Below are 19,181 nucleotides of genomic sequence, written 5' to 3' on the forward strand. Positions count from 1 at the left end.
AATTATAAGCACGATTTTAAAAAAGCACAAACCAATTTTAAAAAACTCTATTTAAGTGCTTTTAAAAATATTTCGATATTTTAAAAATTATAAGCACAAGTATAAACACCTCTTCAAACAAAATTTTACCAAAATTGCTATAGTTTCGGCTTGTATCCCCACGCCGCTGAACGGTATTGCGAACTTTTAGGAAAAAAAAAAAGAAAGACAAGTTGACCATCCCTTTCTCGTGACTACACTTAATTAGCACACATCAGAAATACTAATAGAGCATTTGCTAAGTTCTTTCTATCCCTTGTTACAATCTCTCCCATTTGCAAAATGGTTTCATCATCATCTCCCTCTGTAGTGTTTACAGTGAAATGGTGCGAACCAGAGCTAGTGGCTCCGGCCTCGCCCACTCCCCATGAAGTTAAACAACTATCAGACATAGATGATCAAGAAGGGCTACGTTACCAACTTCCAATCATAAATATATATCGTCACAATCCATCAATAGAAGGAAAAGACCCAGTAAAGGTGATAAGAGATGCACTCTCAAGAACACTTGTGTTTTACTACCCGTTTGCCGGTAGGCTTAGGGAGGGTCATGGCGGCAAGTTGATGGTTGATTGCACTGCAGAGGGTGTATTGTTCATTGAGGCCGATGCTGACGTGCCACTTGATCAACTTGGTGAAGCTCTTCAACCTCCATTCCCTTGCTATAAGGAATTGCTTTACAATGTTCCTGGCTCAGATGGAATTGTCCGCTGTCCCATTTTACTCTTACAGGTTCAAACATTTTTATCTTTCCAATTGTTTGAATTTGGAAGTGAATTTCATTTAATTTCATTTAATTCGTGTCAAGACCATTCTAACCATCTTCGTATGAGTTTCTCTCAAAAAATTATTCATTCATTTTATATAATATAGAAAAGTCTAGGGCGGCAACTTTATTAAATTTTGGCTGATATATAATCAATAAAAAAAATAAATTATTGGATGAAATCTCATACCATTAAAATCATTATTAATGGCTATTTGATAGCTACAAATCACAAAAATTATCGACTCCTACCATTCTTCATATAATATTTTACATATACTTTTATAAAATTATTAAATCAATTTCCTTTTTTTTTTCTCACATAGAAACTAATTCATAAATTTCCGATCTTAACAAAGTTCTAAAATACATCTACTATAATTTGTTTTCTCAGGTCACACGCTTTAAGTGCGGTGGTTTTTCTGTTGGCATACGGGTGAACCACACGATGGTAGATGCAACTGGTATTGTGCAATTCATGAACGCCATGGCTGAGATCTCTCGAGGCTCTCATCAACCTTCCATTCTACCCGTTTGGTGTAGGGAGCTTCTAACTGCAAGAGACCCGCCACGCATCACATGCAACCATCGAGAATTTGAGGAAGCAAAAGATATTAAGGAATGGGAAACCATTATTGATGACAAAAACATGATTAAACGAAATTTCTTCTTTGGACCCACTGAAATAGCTTCTCTTCGCTGCTTGACTCTAAATCAATCCGCTGAACATACTGGATTTGAGCTTATCACTGCATGTCTCTGGTATTGTCTTGTAAAAGCGTTGCAACTACCACCAGAAAAAGAAGTTCGAATGTATTGTGTCGTCAATGCTCGTGCTAGATTTAACCCTCCCATGCCAATCGGTTATTATGGAAACGTTATATCGTTTCCGGCGGCGGTCACCACCGTAGAGAAGCTCTGTGAAAATCCATTTGAATATATTGTGAAGTTAATAAAAAAAGCGAAAGCCGAGCCAACAGAAGAATACATGCATTCTTTAGCAGATTTAATGGTGATTAAGGGACGACCTTTGACTACAAGAGCATGGTCTTTTCTTGTGTCAAAGGTGACACGTATTGGGTTTAGAAAAGTGGATTTTGGGTGGGGCAATGCAGTGTATGGTGGGATAAGTGGCGACAAGATTTTTGGAGAACTTACTCTCATGGATTGTGAGAATGCAAATGGAGAAGAAAGTGTTGTAGTTCCACTTTACTTGCCTGCCAATGCTATGAAGAGGTTTGCAAAAGAAATGGATGATTTGCTTCGGATCCCAAATCAACCTACAATGAGTGGCCAAAACAAAGCCTGTAATTAATAAGCTTTGTGGGGAAGAATTAGAATAAAGGAAGGTAGATTTTAGGTACAGTTGTTCTTAAATAATTTAATATATTATTATTTAATAATTTTTAATTATTAACTTTATATAAATACAATTTCACGTGAACTTTTATTATACAGGAATGGTTTTGTGGACCATGCCCTTGGTTAGATGGTAGTTTGTTGGTGTTGTTTTATTTTTACTTTTCTGATCATTTTGTTCAATGCAGCACGCTACTCATTGTTTGCATCCCTATTTTCATTGTTTGCATGCTCATATATATATATATATATATATGATATGTTTCATTGTTTGCATGCCTGTTCATTGTTTGCATGCTCATGTTTATTATATATATCGACTAATTTTTCATTAAAAAAAGTATAGATAAACAATAATTATATTGAATAATGGATATATCAGATGTTTAATTCATTAGATGTACTGGTAATTTGAGATATAGTGTATTTTTATTTTATTGGATTAATCTTAGAACTCATTGTTCACAAAAACTATTATTTATATCTAACAAAAGTCCTTTTCATTATTATATATACTTCGTTCTCGAGCCTGAAGACAATATATATTCAAGATGAAAAGCGTAAACATTTATAAATTATATTAAATAAAACGGTTAAATAATAGTTTATTGTTGTATATTGTTTGCAGCACAATGATATATTTAATGATAAATTTTATTGTTGAAGAGAAAAGTGAGATAGTTATTGAAAAAAATTAAATAGATTTTAATTTTTAGAATATGATTTTTTTGTTTAACATAAATTCGTTAAGAGTACATAAGAGTACACAAAAATAATCTTTATTAAAATTCGCTAAGAAATTCTTAAATTGTCCCTGTACCAGTTAAAAAAATACAAAAAAATATATTAGATGAAATTTTTTTGGTTAAATCCATTAGATGCATCTTAGACTATCTTACAAACCATTTTGATCTAAATACAAAGCACACTAACCGTTTAAGCAATTCTATATCAGTCTCATCTCCAAATTCTTGAACCACTTGAACCAAAGAATCATCGGTAACGTCCAATGTTTAATTACCACCTTAATCTAAATACAAAGCACACAAGCAATTACAAAGCACACAAGCAATTCCATATCGATCTCTTCTCCAAATTTTTGAACCACTGCCTTATGTAGAAAGGGCAAAGGATCATCGGGAACGGAGAATCCAATCCAATGTTTACCATTGGATATCCGTCCCCTGTTTATTCCTCCAGATATTCATAATATTGATTTTGTCCACAACGACATATTTTAGCGATGATAATCTCTTACATCTTAATCATTTACATAAGAGTATACAGGAGTACATACGAGTACATAGGAATACATACGACTTATTTCTATATACCTGTGTATTTTTTAGAGATGATTATATTGATTGTTATTGTAGCAAATTAAACCAAACTAGATTTTTTTAAAATTAACCCAAACTAAATTTTTTCAAAATTAAGATATGAGAAAGGACCATTTCTACTACATTATTAAATACGATTTATTTTTGTACAGTACTTCTGTATATTTTTTAAGACGATAATAATAACTTAAGAATTTGAGTTTAGTTTTCAATCAGTGATTTATGGAGAATTTTTTTTAGAAAGATAATAATTTTTTTAATTTATAGTAAAAATAAATCCTCAAAATCAAGCTTCCTTTTTCCTCAAAAATTTAACAAGTTATTTTAATAATAATACTATAATTAGTAGATTAATTATATATTTCTAATTTTTTTAATTTAAAGTAGAAACAATAATCATATTTATAGTTATTGTTTAAATTAGCTAGTGTCAACTAGTAGTTAGAAAAAACAAATAATACATAATTAGAGATTATTTTTATTACATGTTTATGTATGATTATGATATTAATTAGTGATAAATATTAAATATATTTTAAATTTAAATATATTTTTTAATTTAAGTTATTTAAATATAAAAATAAATATAATTGTGAATTTAAATATATATATATATAAATATAAATATATTTTGGTTTTAATGATATATTTAAATATGAATTTAAATAAAATTTGAATTTAAATATATATTTAAATTTGAATTTAAATATATTTCAAATTTAAATATATAGTTAAATTTGAATCCAAATATTTAAACCTAAAAATATTTTTGAATTGTGAATTTAAATGTATATTTAAATTTAAATTAGAATTTAATTTAAATATATTGAATATATTTTATATAATATACATTGATGAAATATATTAAATAATAAATATGTTTTATAGAAAATATTATTTAGTAGAGCAATGTGTTTCAGGTTTTTCTTTTTTTTATTTATTTTTAAACTTTTTTTGGTGATCGGATGAGTTTTTCAAATGCGTAATAAAATATATGTTGAAATCTAAATTTGTTCACTTTCAAAATTAAAATTAAAATTAGATCATTGGTAGATCATTGAGTATAAACCGTGGTATGGGTATAACGAATTATCTTTTGGAAGAGTTTGAATGTAAATCGTAGTAAGGTATGGCGGATTACGTAAGCTCAAAAGAGGAAAAAGTCACAAATTGAGTGCAAACACGAGTGCCTTCAATCGAGTGATACATGTGAGAAGAGTTCTGTAAGGTCTTTTCTTTTGCAGGTTCTTCAATGGTAACAAAACCTATCCAATCTGTGATGGATGAAGAGGAAGAGATCCCAGAATGAAACTGACATTCCAACTTAAAGCCATCGCCACTTTGAAAGGGTTCAACAGTGTCTTGATGACATGGATTCAAGAATTAATTCTTTATCTTCTGCTCGAAGAGCACGGTCCCGAGAATATGTTCATAATCAATCTGAGGAGTCCGAGGAAGAGGCTTCGTCCAGATCCAGGTGTCATAGACAACGGAAAGATGTTGATAGTAACATCAATACTATCAAAATGCGCATCCCATCGTTTAATGGCAAAAGTGATCAAGAGGCTTACCTAGAATGACAACGGAAGGTGGAGCTAATATTTAAGTGTCACAACTACTCTGAGGTGAAGAAGGTGAAACTAGCGGTTGTAGAATTTTTAGATTATATCCTTGTCTTGTGGGACGAGCTAGAGAAAAATAGAAAATCGATTGGAAAAATACCAATTCAATATTGGGAGAAGATGAAGAAGGTTATGCGACAGCAGTTTGTACCTTCTTACTACTACAGGGAACTACATCAACGGCTCCAAAGGTTATACCAAGGATCTAAGTTAGTAGAAGAGTATCATAAGGAGATGGAGATGCTTCTAATTAAGGCAAATATTGAGGAGGAGTCCGAAGCTACTATAGCACGGTTCTTGAGTAGGATGAACCGAGACATTGCAAATGTCGTTGAACTTCAACCGTTTGTACAAATGGAAGACTTGGTAAATCTGGTTATAAAGGTGGAAAAACAACAAAGAGCAAAAGGGCTTCGAAATTCTTCTAACCCTACTTCAAGATAGGAATCTAGATGTGCTAATTTCGGGGAGAAGAATGGCTCCAGACTGCAGAATCAAAGGAGAAGCCTACAGACCAACACAAGAAGAAGAATTCACCTAATTCCACATTGTAACACCCCAATTATCCTAAGCCTTACCTCTAGTCGTAAAGCAAAGGTTAATCAGAGGTATATATAAAAGAAGATAATATAATCTAGAAGTCCAATGAAGGAATAAGCTCAAAGACAGAATTACAAAAGCGCGAAACGTTCACACTAACGCATAAGATACAACCTATAGGTATAAGAGAATAAAACATATATAAATATAAGAATATAATAATCATAGAGAACTAGCCGCAGCTTGTGGAGCTTAAGCCGACTAGTTACAAATAGAAAGATATATATAGAGTTTTAGAATTAAAAGAGTTTATACAACCTATCTCTCAAATAAGCCTCTAAAGCCATAAAGATAAATATACAAAAAGGTGAGAGAATACTATGACAAAAGTAAAACAGAAATAAATAAGAAAAGAACCATACTCTTCTCTGTCACCATGTCCGCAATCTCACCGAAGTAGATTACGACCTGCATCTGAAAAATAACAACAAAGTATGGAATGAGAACCGGAGGTTATCAGTATGGTAACAGTGCCCAATGATGTAAGATGTAAGGCTCCAAGAACTTCACATCACATACTGATATTCAAGCTTAGAATAGAATATAATTAACGTAAACCTTAAACAATAAACAGGGTTTTCTAAACCTAAGGGAATTCTAACTAATATTAATTACACTGCTGTATCCCACAGCCCTCGCCAACCTAACATCCGTGCGATCCCATCACCACCGCCTACCTAACCTCCTAGCATCAAACAATCACAAATAATGCAGGCAAGTAAAACACAGATAGTATTCATTTACAGCAAGTAATTCAAGAAGCAAGTAAGCATGTTATACAATTAGGCAAACTCAAGTAAACAAAGCAAGCAAGCATATAGAAAATGCACATGATGAATGTCTGCCTTATTGGCTGTGATATCACATATCGGTTATTGTGCCAAACTCGACAGCAAATCCGGTCGACAACTCCCGGATTAGTCTCTCTATTGCGCATAAGGAGGAATAATTATGAGGGATGAGTGTCCTACCACCTTCTCCTTTCAGAGGAAAATATTCTGAGGGTGCGTGCCCTACCACCTTCCTCTGGTTGTCGCATGATTCCGTGGGTTAATGCCCTACCACCTTGCAATCAGAGAGAAACCCATGCTCAGAAGGAAAAATTCCGAGGGAGAGTGCCCTACCACCTTCTCCTTTCAGAGGGAAACATTCCAAGGGAGCGTGCCCTACCACCTTCTTCTGGTTGCGAGAAATGTGAGTGAGAAGCCCAACTTCAACGTTCGGGAGACTGCCACAGCCCCTACGACGGAGAACAATGCATATCGTAATCACACATTCAATCTCAGCGACCGCTGCTCATATCACACTCCCACTCATACTCGTCACAACCATCATTAATTCATAACTTTCCTTTCTCAAAACTCACTAGTTTGCCAACTTCTTAATTCATATACCATTCTTCCTTCGCACTCCATCAAACCCATCCTCAATACACCAAAAACCTAAGCCTCCGTCCTCTAACTTTTCAAAATAATCATCAACTAAAATCCTTAGCCTATTTCCCTTATTCCCATACTCAAATTTTAGCCTAAAAGCCTTAAATGGTGTTATAGAAGCTTACAATCTTGTTGGGAAGGTGAAATAGGTGAAAACAAAGTTTAAATTTATGAAACAGGGCGTGTGCATACGCACAGAGGTGTGCGCGCGCATGCCCTGGAAGATTTTAAAAGTGTGCGTATGCAGAGGGGTGTGCGTACGCACAGGTACTAAAACTTATAAAGTTTGTTCACTCGCACAACCTGTGCTAGCGCCCCCAACAGATGACCCTTCCCAACTTGTGCGTGCACACAGGTCGTAATTCCTCATTGATGTGCACGCGCACAAGCTGTGCTAACGCTGCAAGCAGAGAGCCTTTTCCTTCCTGTGCGTATGCACAGGTCTGTGCGTCCGCACAGAATAAGATTTTCGCAGGGTTGTGCGTCTGCACAAAGGTGTGCGTGTGCACCTATCAGAAATCCTGAAATTTTGCAACTGTGCAGAATTTCAGATTTTCAACACCAACTTTGAATGATCATAACTTCCTCTACAAAATTCCAAATTTTACAAACTTTATATCAAATTGAAGGGTTTTCAATAATATTTATTTCTAAACTAAATTCAACAAATTTTGAAAACCGAGGCAAAAGTTATGATAAGACAAAGTTCACCAAAAATCTACTTTTACCCAAAACCTCAAATCCTCAAACCAATACCAATTCAATCATATATCAACCATACCAAAACAACCCAAAATTTATACAAACACTACTTCAACCATTTTCTCAATCACACAACCTTCTAAACCATTCAAAAACTCAAAAATCCAACCTAATTCACATTTCACTATCCTCAATCACCAACATCAAATACATCTAACATTAAAATTAATCCTCCACCAACACATTCACCAATCATCAATCTATCACTATCATTAATGAACCACCAACTATACCAACAACTCTTAACAACCATAACACTCAATAATCATCAATCCCTCATCAACACAATAAATCACACATTCCTCATCAACTTTCATAATCATTAAATACCAACAACCTCATCAAATCATATAATCACTATCACTAGCATTTGGATTCATTTCACACAACACCACCTCTTCATTTATCAATCCTCATCAACAACACCAATCATCAACACTCAATAACACCAACAATTCCCAATAATCATCATCAACCACAATAATCCAATACAACCCACAATTATCATCAATTCACATATAAATATTCATACACCAATAACATTCAATCCTATCTTAGGGTCAACTAGCCTAAGTGTCCAGAAACATTAGATATTACATAAAGGAAACCGAAATCATACCTTGGCCGATTTCCAAACGCACCAAACACCAAAATGAAACCACCAAGCTCGATCCAAAGCCTCAACCAACTCCAACAAACACCAAAACTCAATCTAACATCACATATATATACCAACATCAAAACCTAAGATACACAAAATAACCAAACACAAGGATTTAGTAGAACCTTATCTTATCCAACGAGAGTATGAGTAAAACTCATCAATTACCTGCTACTAGAGATCACCTAAACAAGAAAAACCACAAAACTTGCTCAAAAACCAAACATAAAAACGTGTAGAACCTAGTGCACAAAACTGGGAAGTAAGACACGATTTCTTACCAAGTTTGCTTAAATAGAAACATAGAGCTCGTCGAGAGCTTCGCGTGGCCATAAACGGCTCGTCAATCGGAGCCCCGTAGCTCAAGATATGACTCCCAGAAGGTGGAGGTGAATAGTGTCACCCCACCCTCTTCTCTCTTCTCTCTTCTTACCGTCCCTCTCTCTTTCTTTTCTGAAAAAAATGAACTCAAAGCTCATTTAATGAACTTATATATGTTGGGCCTTGGGCTCGGTTTGGGCCCGGTCCAACCCGTTAGTATTTTTAGTCCGTTTGGCCCACTTTGGGCCAAAACCTTTAAGATTAATGCCCGGTTTTTAATTCTAAAATTATTTTTGTCCTTTCAAAACAACAAATCAATTTTCTAAATATTATTTTTCAAAATACGCAGTACTGGACAGACCAGAGCCGGTACTACCGGCTTAAGCACCAATTCGCATTTTTACAAAAACTTTTCGAAAGAAATATATTTTCCAGCTCAGAAAAATTCACTGAAATCAAATTTCACATTTATATTTTCAAATTAAAACTTCTAAATTTTGAATCTATTCCGCGCACTAAATTTTTTTTATTAAAATGGTTTTACGTGACGGGTTCTTACACACATCTAAATTTCCTTCACCGCATCGTGAAATTATTTGATTTAAGTGTTGCGGATTTGGTTATTACGCTTCTGAGTGTCCAAGTAAACGGACAATGGCCATCAAAGGGAATGATGTTTTCTTAGAATCTCTGATAACTCATATGGGTGTGAGGACATTCTACATTTGGAGGATGCTATAGATGATGAAGATGTAGTTGAGTATACTGTTAGCGACGAGACTCTTGTTACTAGGCGGATCTTAAATGTCCAAGCTAAGGACGATCGTCAAGAACAAGGTGAGAACATATTTCAAACAAAAGTTATGTTGGGAAGCAAAGTTGGATTCATGATCATTGATGCTGGAAGTTATACAAACATTGCTAGCTATACTATGGTTAAAAGATTGGGGTTAAAAAGCACCAAACACAATAACCCATACAAACTGGAGTGGCTAAGTGATGCTGACGAACTGAAGGTTATGAAGCAAGCCCGTGTACAGTTCTTTATTGGAAGATACAGTGATGAAGTACTATGTGATGTGGTGCCCATGTAGACTTGTCATCTACTCCTAGAGCATCCATAATAGTATGATAGGAGGGTATTCCATGATGGTTTTACAAACCGATATTCATTTACTACCTTAGGAAATTTTTCCTTGCACCTTTATCCCTTAAAGAAGTGTAAACGAATAAACTGCGATAGGGGTGTAACTATTTATATAGATACATAATTGTACACGTATGTAATGGATTCTCAATTGTTGTATTCATGTAATTTTGAGATCTACTTTTTTTTATGTAAATTGCCCTATTTAATAAGTAGGTCGTAGAGGTTAGAGAAATAATTTGTTAAATATATTTATTAAATTTTAATAAGTAGGCAGTAGCAATTAAAAAAATTTAATCTATAAAATATTTTAAATATATTTATTTAATATTAGAGATATACTAAATAAAGATTACATAATATATTTTTTTTCAAAAAGAAATAAAGGTAACAGATGGCTCGTGACATCATGCGTCCTGAAGATCACATTGTTAGATACCTTAAACGTCTACCATATGTAATTACTTTTTATATTTGTTCATTTTACTACTACTACTACTACTATTCAATTTGTTTCAGAGTTCAAAAAATTTGGAATCAAGATATCTTCACCAAGATACATATGATCCCCGAGTTAAAATCGGGTTATGAAATAGTGAATTCTATCACATATTTTAAATTGAAAATTTACTTTACACAATGCATTTATTAATGCTTTGATCGGCGGCGTCTAGAAACCCAAACGTTTCATCTTTCACATAGCGAATACACAATTACTTTGGAAGATGTTGCAATTATATTTGAACTCCCAACAAATGGTATGCCAGTATCAGGATTTAAAGATAGCAATACTATTGGCCTCAAAAATAAATTCATGATACAATTTGACACTATACCTACTGCAGCTGATCACAAAGGAAGTGGTGTTAAACTTGCATGGCTTTGCACTCTAAAGCGATTCGTGCAGTTGGATACCGCACTCGGCAGACAGATGTATGTCGATTCATATATACTTGTTTTTTGGGACAAATTTATTTTGTGACAAATCAGGATTGACAATCTACTGAAAGTTCTTGCCTCTGCTTCAAAATTTTACTGAAATTAAGGGCTTTAGTTAGGGTTCTGGTTGCCTGCCACATTTGTATAGGGCATTATGTCAGGCATCACGTTCTAATTGCAAGGATGTGGATGACCCATTGGTGCTGCTTTGTGTATAGGCTTGGGAACGGTTACCATTCTAGCACCGGTGCAGTCGCAGCAAAGCTTTCTGCTTGCGTGCAGGTAAAATTACTTAATATAATATGTTAATATATATTATTTAATATGTATTGTTTAAATATATTATTTAAATATATCGGTTTGGAAAAATAGGATTTTATTTTATTTCAGCTAGATTGATTGGTGCTCACAATTTCATGTATACAAAAAATGGATCTTCTCTCATATCAGGCAGTCACTACATGATATTCCTAAAAACAGGGTAAGTTTTTTGTTATATTTAATAGTTTTTTTTATTATTGTGCATTATTTTGTATTTATATTTATACGTTCTTTTTGTTATGTTTTTGCAGTTTGTGTGAAACTCGTACAATCATGATTGTATGGGAAACACTGTAATTCCAAATGACATCTTGCAGCATCTTTTAATATGGAGTGCAATCGTGCCACTGATATCATTTGAGTGCATTGAATAACATGCATCAGATAGGGTAAGGAGGCAGTTCGATTTTCAACAAAAAGTTCATGGAGAAGCTACTATTCTTGCAGAAGCTCACAACGTGGTCCTAATTGCACTATCAAGCATCTGAAGGATATATGCAATGGTATAATAAGGCATATGAGACTCACCTACAATTGACTGGTTATGTTTCACAGCCTTGCAATGCTCACGTAATCTTGCATACTGCACATTAAATTCACGCACAATCCTACAATAGCCTGTAAATAACCAAGAAAACAAATACAATAAGTATCATCACATAACGTTAACGCTGCTATTTTAAAATAATTTACATACCCAGTTTACTATCAATTTCTGCAAATACGGTGCCTGAAAATACTTCAAGAAGTTGAATGCTATATGCCTAACACAAAATATACGGATAGTTCTCAGAGGCTCCCATGATCCATTACTACGAGCTATTGCTTAAGTAATAGAGTCGTGTCAATTAAAGATACGTCCAACACCATTCCGAGTCACCACATGTGTGTGCAAATGAGTAAGAAAAAAGTGTCATGCATCATAAGTCTCACCCTCAACAACAGAAAACACAAGAGACACAATATTGTCATCGTCATTCTAAGAACTGCAATTAATAGAGCTCTTTTATATTTTTCATACAGATGTGTGCCATCTACCTATACGATTGGTTTGCATCTCCTAAATGCATCAGTGGCTAAGAGAATGGGGGGTTGAATCTTAGCCCCTTTTTTTCTGAGTGATACTTTCTGTCCTTTGAAATAGCTTTAGGAGATTTTTCTTATTTTTGTCTCGTACCTAGTCAAGAGACATTTTCATTTTGTCTCATAACCAGATAGGAGATATTTTCAATTTTGTTTTCTACACAACAGAACCAGAAATGGAGTAGAAGAAAGAGAGAGAGAATCATACCAAGAAGTATCCTGGTTCAGCTGCCAAGTGTAATGCAGCCTACATCCAGTCTCCATCACAACAATGATGGAATTTCACTATAATCATCTTGATTACAAACACCAATTCTCCCTAGGAACTACCCTTCCTATCCGGGACAACTCTAGAATCTATCTCCAATCTTGAACTTGACTTGGTCACCTACCAAGCTTTCAACTGCTAAGTGCTAACCCAACTTGCAAGGGGATTCCCACAGAATCATGATACACAACACAGATGTACAAAGGACCTCTAAGACATCTATGACTTTTTCTTTAATTTCGTACCCTCTGTCTTTTTCCGCTCACTGGCTTTTTCTTACAAACCTCACTCTGTTTGCCTTTTTCACCATGAGACTCAAGACAGACAAAACTAAAGAAAATACAAAATGAAACACATTGAAGGAGAAGAACTTCTGTTAGCTTTGGGTAGCTATGAAAACTCTGTGCTTTCTCTCCTTGCTTCAAGCCTTGGCCGTTCACCCTTATTATAGAAGGGGAAGCTTCCAAAGTTAAAACCGGTCCAACCGAGCCAACTTCTTCTTCTTCAATATCAAAATCGGTTCGGACAGAGAGAAGAGAGACGGAACCGAAAGCAAAACCAACATGCAATTACCTCTCTCTCATCCCTTCTCATCAAACTTCATCAATCTGAGCCTTCCATCTTGACTTGGTCCCCAAGAAGGATTTTTGACCCTTAATGAACCCTTGATCCTTGACAACTCTCTGCTCCACTTCTGCTTCTTCCTCCACATAGTTACAGTAGCTACCTTCTGTGATGGATGAACAAAAAGTAGAGACGAGCCATACCCCAGGGATCTTCTTCTCTGACCGAGTTGGATTGCCACCAATTTTAGGCATGGTGATCTTGAGGCTTCTTCACCACTTCTTACCATTAGTGGTAAAGATCTTAGCCACGCCATACTATAGATATTATTTTTGCAAGGGCCATCACCCTAGCCTTCTGCTTCTTCCTAGCTCCTTTCATGATTTCTCTGATAACTTACTTCTTCTTTCCTGTGACGTGATCGAAGAAGAGAGAGAGGAGAGAGAAGAGAAAAGAAAACTTTGGAAGTAATGAGTGAAATCAGTTAAAATCAATTAAAACCAACTTCCCATAGCCTTTGCCTAGTAACGTGTAAAACATTAAAGGCCATCAAATCAATTTGAAACTTTCTCTTTCCTGTTTTCAAGGCATGCAATAAATCCAAGTTAATTAAAATTTGAATTCCATAACCCATTGAAAGAGAGTAACCGTGGAAAGCATGCACTGATTTCTTTCTCTTTTCTTTAATTTTGAACCAAAGGTTTGTTGGTCTTTCAAGAAAAGGTTTTGGGCTTTTTATTGGTATTCTTGGCCCAATTAACACAAGAACCATTCTACCACAATGTTTAGAACATTTTTGTACCAAGGGCTGAATGTTTGTCAACATTTTGGGCTCCAAATTTCTTTATACCCAATGACCAAAATCTGCAAGCAACATAGAAATTATTAATTAAACAATTTTGAAGCAAAAATTAATTTAATAATTTCTAATTACTATTTTAATAATGTTTGATCATCATATTAATTTGGAGTTTTCCAAACTCATCAAGTTTCGATCTCGACTGCTGTTGATGGATCTTTTTGTGCCATTGCTTCAAACTACAACGGCAAAGATTCATAAGAAGCTTCTCAACCACAAAAAAATTTCGAAATTGCCTTTTGTTTAGCAAGTCATGCTTTGCGATAACTTGTTAATTGAATTTTAACTGCACTTTTGCAATCACAGATTTTACCTTCAAAGATTGATCAGCTTCAATCAATGGCTTTATCACCTCTGCAATCATGTCTGAGTTTAGCTTGGTATGATCTTGAGAAGATCTAGTTCTAGTGCTTGTGTGACTACCATTGTACTATCTTATAACCCAACAAAACTTTCTCTTAATAAGACTACCTTAATAAGTCAATCGTAACTTGTTCTGTATTGTACACACTTAGCATAAAATGTGGTTATCTGAGATTTACACACTTGATAATCCACATCCCCTATGAATGGTATAATTTTTAATTGCTGCAATAACAGTCTGCGGCTCTTTAAAACTAAACTCTATGTCAACAACAAATTCACCGTTTGTAACAACAGGATCTACACTAATAACAATAAATAATTCTGACTATTACTATATGATTCAATAATAATAATAATAATAATAATAATAATAATAATAATAATAATAATAATAATTACCTGAATTGACATATTCAGAAAACTCTGTTGAGTTCATAGCGTATAGATCTAAAGTATGCATGAAAGAAGGCTATTAAAATAATAAAATACACCCGTATATTGTCTTTATAAACATTTAAAAAAATAATCCGTTCCTCGCATATTGTTACTGATGAATTAAAATAAAATTTTTGCTCTAACAATTTGTCCTCTGCAAATTTTATCACACTCAAAATTTTACAAAATACTATAGCATCTAATATTAGAGCATTATACCAAACCTTGTCTAATATCTAAAAAAATGAGCCCAATAATATACTAGAATTCTTCACATTCAAATAGGTCTCACTAAATGAAATTTAGGGTATTTCTTTTTTGACAGATATTGTACTATCTATAAATTCTTGTTTAATTTATGTAAACATAGTGTGGAAGTAAGGTGTTATAGGAGAGATGGAATTCTAAGCACTTGCTTATGTTAAAGTTGTTATTAATTGAATATTTTAAATTTTTAATAAATATATAATAAATATATTAAAACTTAAATTTTATAATTTTTTTTCAATCAATAACTTTTTTTTTTGTTTTTCAATTAAAAGTTTGTCATTAGTCAATGGATTACTCATGTACAAAGCGAATTTTAAGTTTTTGATACTTATTTAAATAGACTAGTGAGTTAATTGTTAGATCAATATCTTTAAGACGTGTTTTTAGAGTACATACGTGCCAGCTAAACGTTTTTTAAAAATGCAATTTCGTTCTTCAAAATACACATCTTATGGCAATATGTTTCTGCCTTTTCAAGATGTTGTACTTACAAAGTCTTATGTTTTCTTTTTGGCTTTGCTTAGGTGCAATTATAAATAGGGTTTAATTTGAGAATTTTTTATATAAAATAAAAAAAAACTTTATTTTAAAAAAAAGTTATTTTAAATTTATTTTTGAATTTTTTTTTGCCAGGGACAAGTTTGCCATTTTTTTCGGCGAACTTTGTCGTTTTTACAAGGTTCGTTACTCCCCTTGACGAACTTCATATAATATGTAAATTTCGTCGACTCTCTCGGCGAACTTCAAGCAGCTTCCCCAATAAAATCTCAGCGAGACTGATTGGAAATCAAAATTACTATTAGTAACTCATCCTTTTCCTTTTACCTTAATCTTCTGCTTACTCTATATAATGTCTCAATGTCTCGAATTTTTTATTGTTTTTCATTTATTATGATGGTGAAATACTATATGATGAAGATAGATCTATCGTGTTCAATTCTGCTGAACCATTATTTAAATCTATGCCACCTAAAGTCGAAATTCTAACAGCGTTGAAGAATTTGATATTGCATATCATTGGTCAACAACACATGAAAAGAGCGAATAAAAATCTACTACAGATATCCGTCCAAAGTAGATAATACTTTATTTTACAAAAGGTATATTATGGATTACAATTGTTATCATTATTTTGTTATTTTTTTGTTTGATGATGGTTTTGGTAAGATTTTATGTTTTTGTAAACTAGATATCAGTTATGTGATGACGAGGACATACGTCTTATTAGGGTTTGGCACAACCGTTGAACAAATGTCCATCTGTTAGAATTATTTATTTTTCTAGTTGACTTGGGTGGAGGAACTTCTACGGATACTGTTGATGATATCACTTTAAGTGGGGAGGTTAGGAGAAATATAGAAGGATGATAATTAACCTAAATATGTCACTTGAAGGTAGTCAAGAGGGGTCAAATGTTGAAGATTTTAATGATGGTATGATGCAAGCTGATGTTGAAAGTTATGAGGGTTCTGCTATTAAAGATCCGACGATAGATCCCTATCAAGTTAACCCTCATGACAGTGAAGATGCTGAGGCTAAACCAACTGAAATTCCATATGAGAAGGAGGAAGAGATGAACTACTACAGTGACACACAAATCGTACTGATAGAGGTTGATATTTTTCGACCATATGATCGGCCGGATCACTTTTTCTCGTTGAATCTCGAGGCAATGACTTCAAATTATTTATTTAGTCAAGGAGGCCTCGAGGATGATCCCACCAATGAGTTTGAGATTGGACAATAGTATGAAAATAAGGAGGAAGTTATTATGGCAGTTAAGACATATAGCATTAGGAGGGGTGTGGAGTATAAAATACTAGAGAGTGACCAGTTAAAGTATGCTATAATGTATTCTCAGTTTGGGACTGGTTGTCAATGAAATATACGCATAGGTTATCACCGAAAGCAGAAAAAATGGGAGGTGAGAATATACAACAGTCCTCATACTTGCATGCAAACATCAATAGTCAAAGCCCATTGAAGGTTTGACTCGAATGTGATTACTCAGCACATATTCACAATGGTCAAAGTAGATCCAACCATCAGCATAATGGTTCTGCAAAGAGGTGTGGAGAATCACTTTGGTTACAAGGCTTCGTACAGAAAAATTTGGCTTGTAAAAAAGCAGAGAGTCATTGCTAGGATATATGGAGATTGGGAGGAATCATACAATGATTTTTTTCGTTGGTTATTCACAATGCAGATATACTTACCTGGAAAGCTTCATTACATCGCCTTTACTTATAAATTCTTAATTAAGTAACTACTTATATGTTAAAAAATTGATGGTTTTTTAGGTATTTGAGTGCTTCATTACATCGCCTTGGCCTACTTCAGTCAATAGTGTCATGTTTCATCGAATGTTTTGGACGTTTCTTCCGTGTGTTGAGACTTTCAAATCATTTATTTCCATCAATGGCACCCACTTGTATGGTAAATATGGAGGCATTTTGCTCGTAGTTATTGCTCGTATCCTAACATGTTTTGCGCCATGAAACTACAATATGACAGAATAAATTAAAATAAAATAATTTTAAATTAACTCACTTTTTGTCAAACATATTCAATCTTAATATAACTACCTCCATAAAATATAATTTAATTCTAAACCATAATCAGTTCAACTGAAATAGTAATCTAAATAAAAATAATAATTTAAAATTAACTAATTTATTATCAAACACAACTATTATATATTACTAATTTTATAATCAAAATATACCACATGTCACTCTTTCATTACAATTGAAATCAAATCTTTCTCTCTAAAATTAAAGAGTTCTTCTCTCCTCCCTCTTTCTTTTTCTATCTCTCTCATTCCTTCACCCATTTTATCTTTCTTATATATCATTAACAATGATTAATTACAAATTTGACTATCAAAATGTGTAACATGATATTTTCTAATTGTATTTAAATATTAAATTAAAATTAAAATATTAAAATTAAAATTGAAATATAACTATATTATAGGCAATAAATCTAAAAAGATTTATATTCCCATAATGTTATTACCAGTAAAAATTATAGGCAATAAATCTAAAAATTCTAAATACTTGGACCATAAACTATAATTTTACTCTAAAGCATAATTAATTCAAACTTCAAATGATCATTTCACATTATCTAAACTAACAATAGATGGTACTCTAAACTAACTATATCATCTAATTATCAAACTAACTAAAATTAAAAACTAACAACAAAACTTAATCTAACTAAATAAACATGTTAAAATCATAAAATAATACAACAATAAAATTAAAAAGAGACAGACGAACATAATTACTTGAAATTATCAAAAAGATGGAAAATAAAAAGTTTTACCAGAGAAAAGAGGATGAGAATGAAGAAGAGTGAAAATGATGAAAAGTGAAAATGAAAGGGTCACAGATTTTTATATTTGGACGAAACTCCTTAAAATTTGCCGAAGAAACTGCCGAACTTTACATTATATCAGAAAAAAATCCTACAGAATTTATAAAATTATCTAATCAGATTTATATATATAAATGATTTTAAAATAATAAATTTAAAAATTAATTATTTTTATTGATATATCAATAATTCAATACACGATTAATTAGTAATGGGGCATCAGACAATAGCTTCGGAGAAATGGATCTCATGGATTATGGGAATGCAAATGGAGGTGGTGTTTTAGTTCCAATTTACTTGTCTGCCAGTGATATGGAGAGGTTTGCAAAAGAACTTGATGATATGCTTGGGAACCCAAATCAACCTATCCGAAGTGATAAATACCAAATAATTCTCAGAATCTACCCTATAACTAATTAATTATAGCATATGTACATTATTTGGGGTGGGGATTCAGAATAAAGGAATGGTTTGTGTAACATGGCATTGGTTAGGTGGTATTGTGTTGGTTTTTTTGTTAAGTTGAAACAAGAAATTATGAGCAACTAACCAAATCCATTATGTTCATTGAGATTCAAGTTCATATGAACCTCAAGTCACATATTGATCAAATATAAAAAGAAGACAGAGAGATAGCTAAGC

At 33.2% G+C, this 19,181-nt stretch overlaps 1 protein-coding gene across 1 annotated transcript; it reads left to right on the plus strand.

The window, feature by feature from the left end:
- Positions 1 to 321: 321 nt before the first annotated feature.
- On the plus strand, positions 322 to 4,813 carry LOC130933518 (benzyl alcohol O-benzoyltransferase-like). The gene is made up of 3 exons (XM_057863149.1): positions 322 to 771; positions 1,200 to 2,112; positions 4,749 to 4,813. Exons 1-3 carry the CDS (start codon positions 322 to 324, stop codon positions 4,811 to 4,813), a joined length of 1,428 nt encoding a protein of 475 aa, XP_057719132.1.
- Positions 4,814 to 19,181: the final 14,368 nt, after the last annotated feature.

This window comes from Arachis stenosperma, chromosome 6 (genome assembly GCF_014773155.1).
Source record: "Arachis stenosperma cultivar V10309 chromosome 6, arast.V10309.gnm1.PFL2, whole genome shotgun sequence".
NCBI classification, from domain to species: domain Eukaryota; kingdom Viridiplantae; phylum Streptophyta; class Magnoliopsida; order Fabales; family Fabaceae; genus Arachis; species Arachis stenosperma.

Coding starts and splice junctions, on each gene's coding strand:
- LOC130933518 (XM_057863149.1), top strand. CDS start 322: ATGGTTTCATCATCATCTCCCTCTGTAGTGTTTACAGTGAAATGGTGC. Junction 772..1,199: donor GTCCCATTTTACTCTTACAG/GTTCAAACATTT, acceptor TTGTTTTCTCAG/GTCACACGCTTTAAGTGCGG. Junction 2,113..4,748: donor GAGTGGCCAAAACAAAGCCT/GTAATTAATAAG, acceptor TTTCTTTTGCAG/GTTCTTCAATGGTAACAAAA.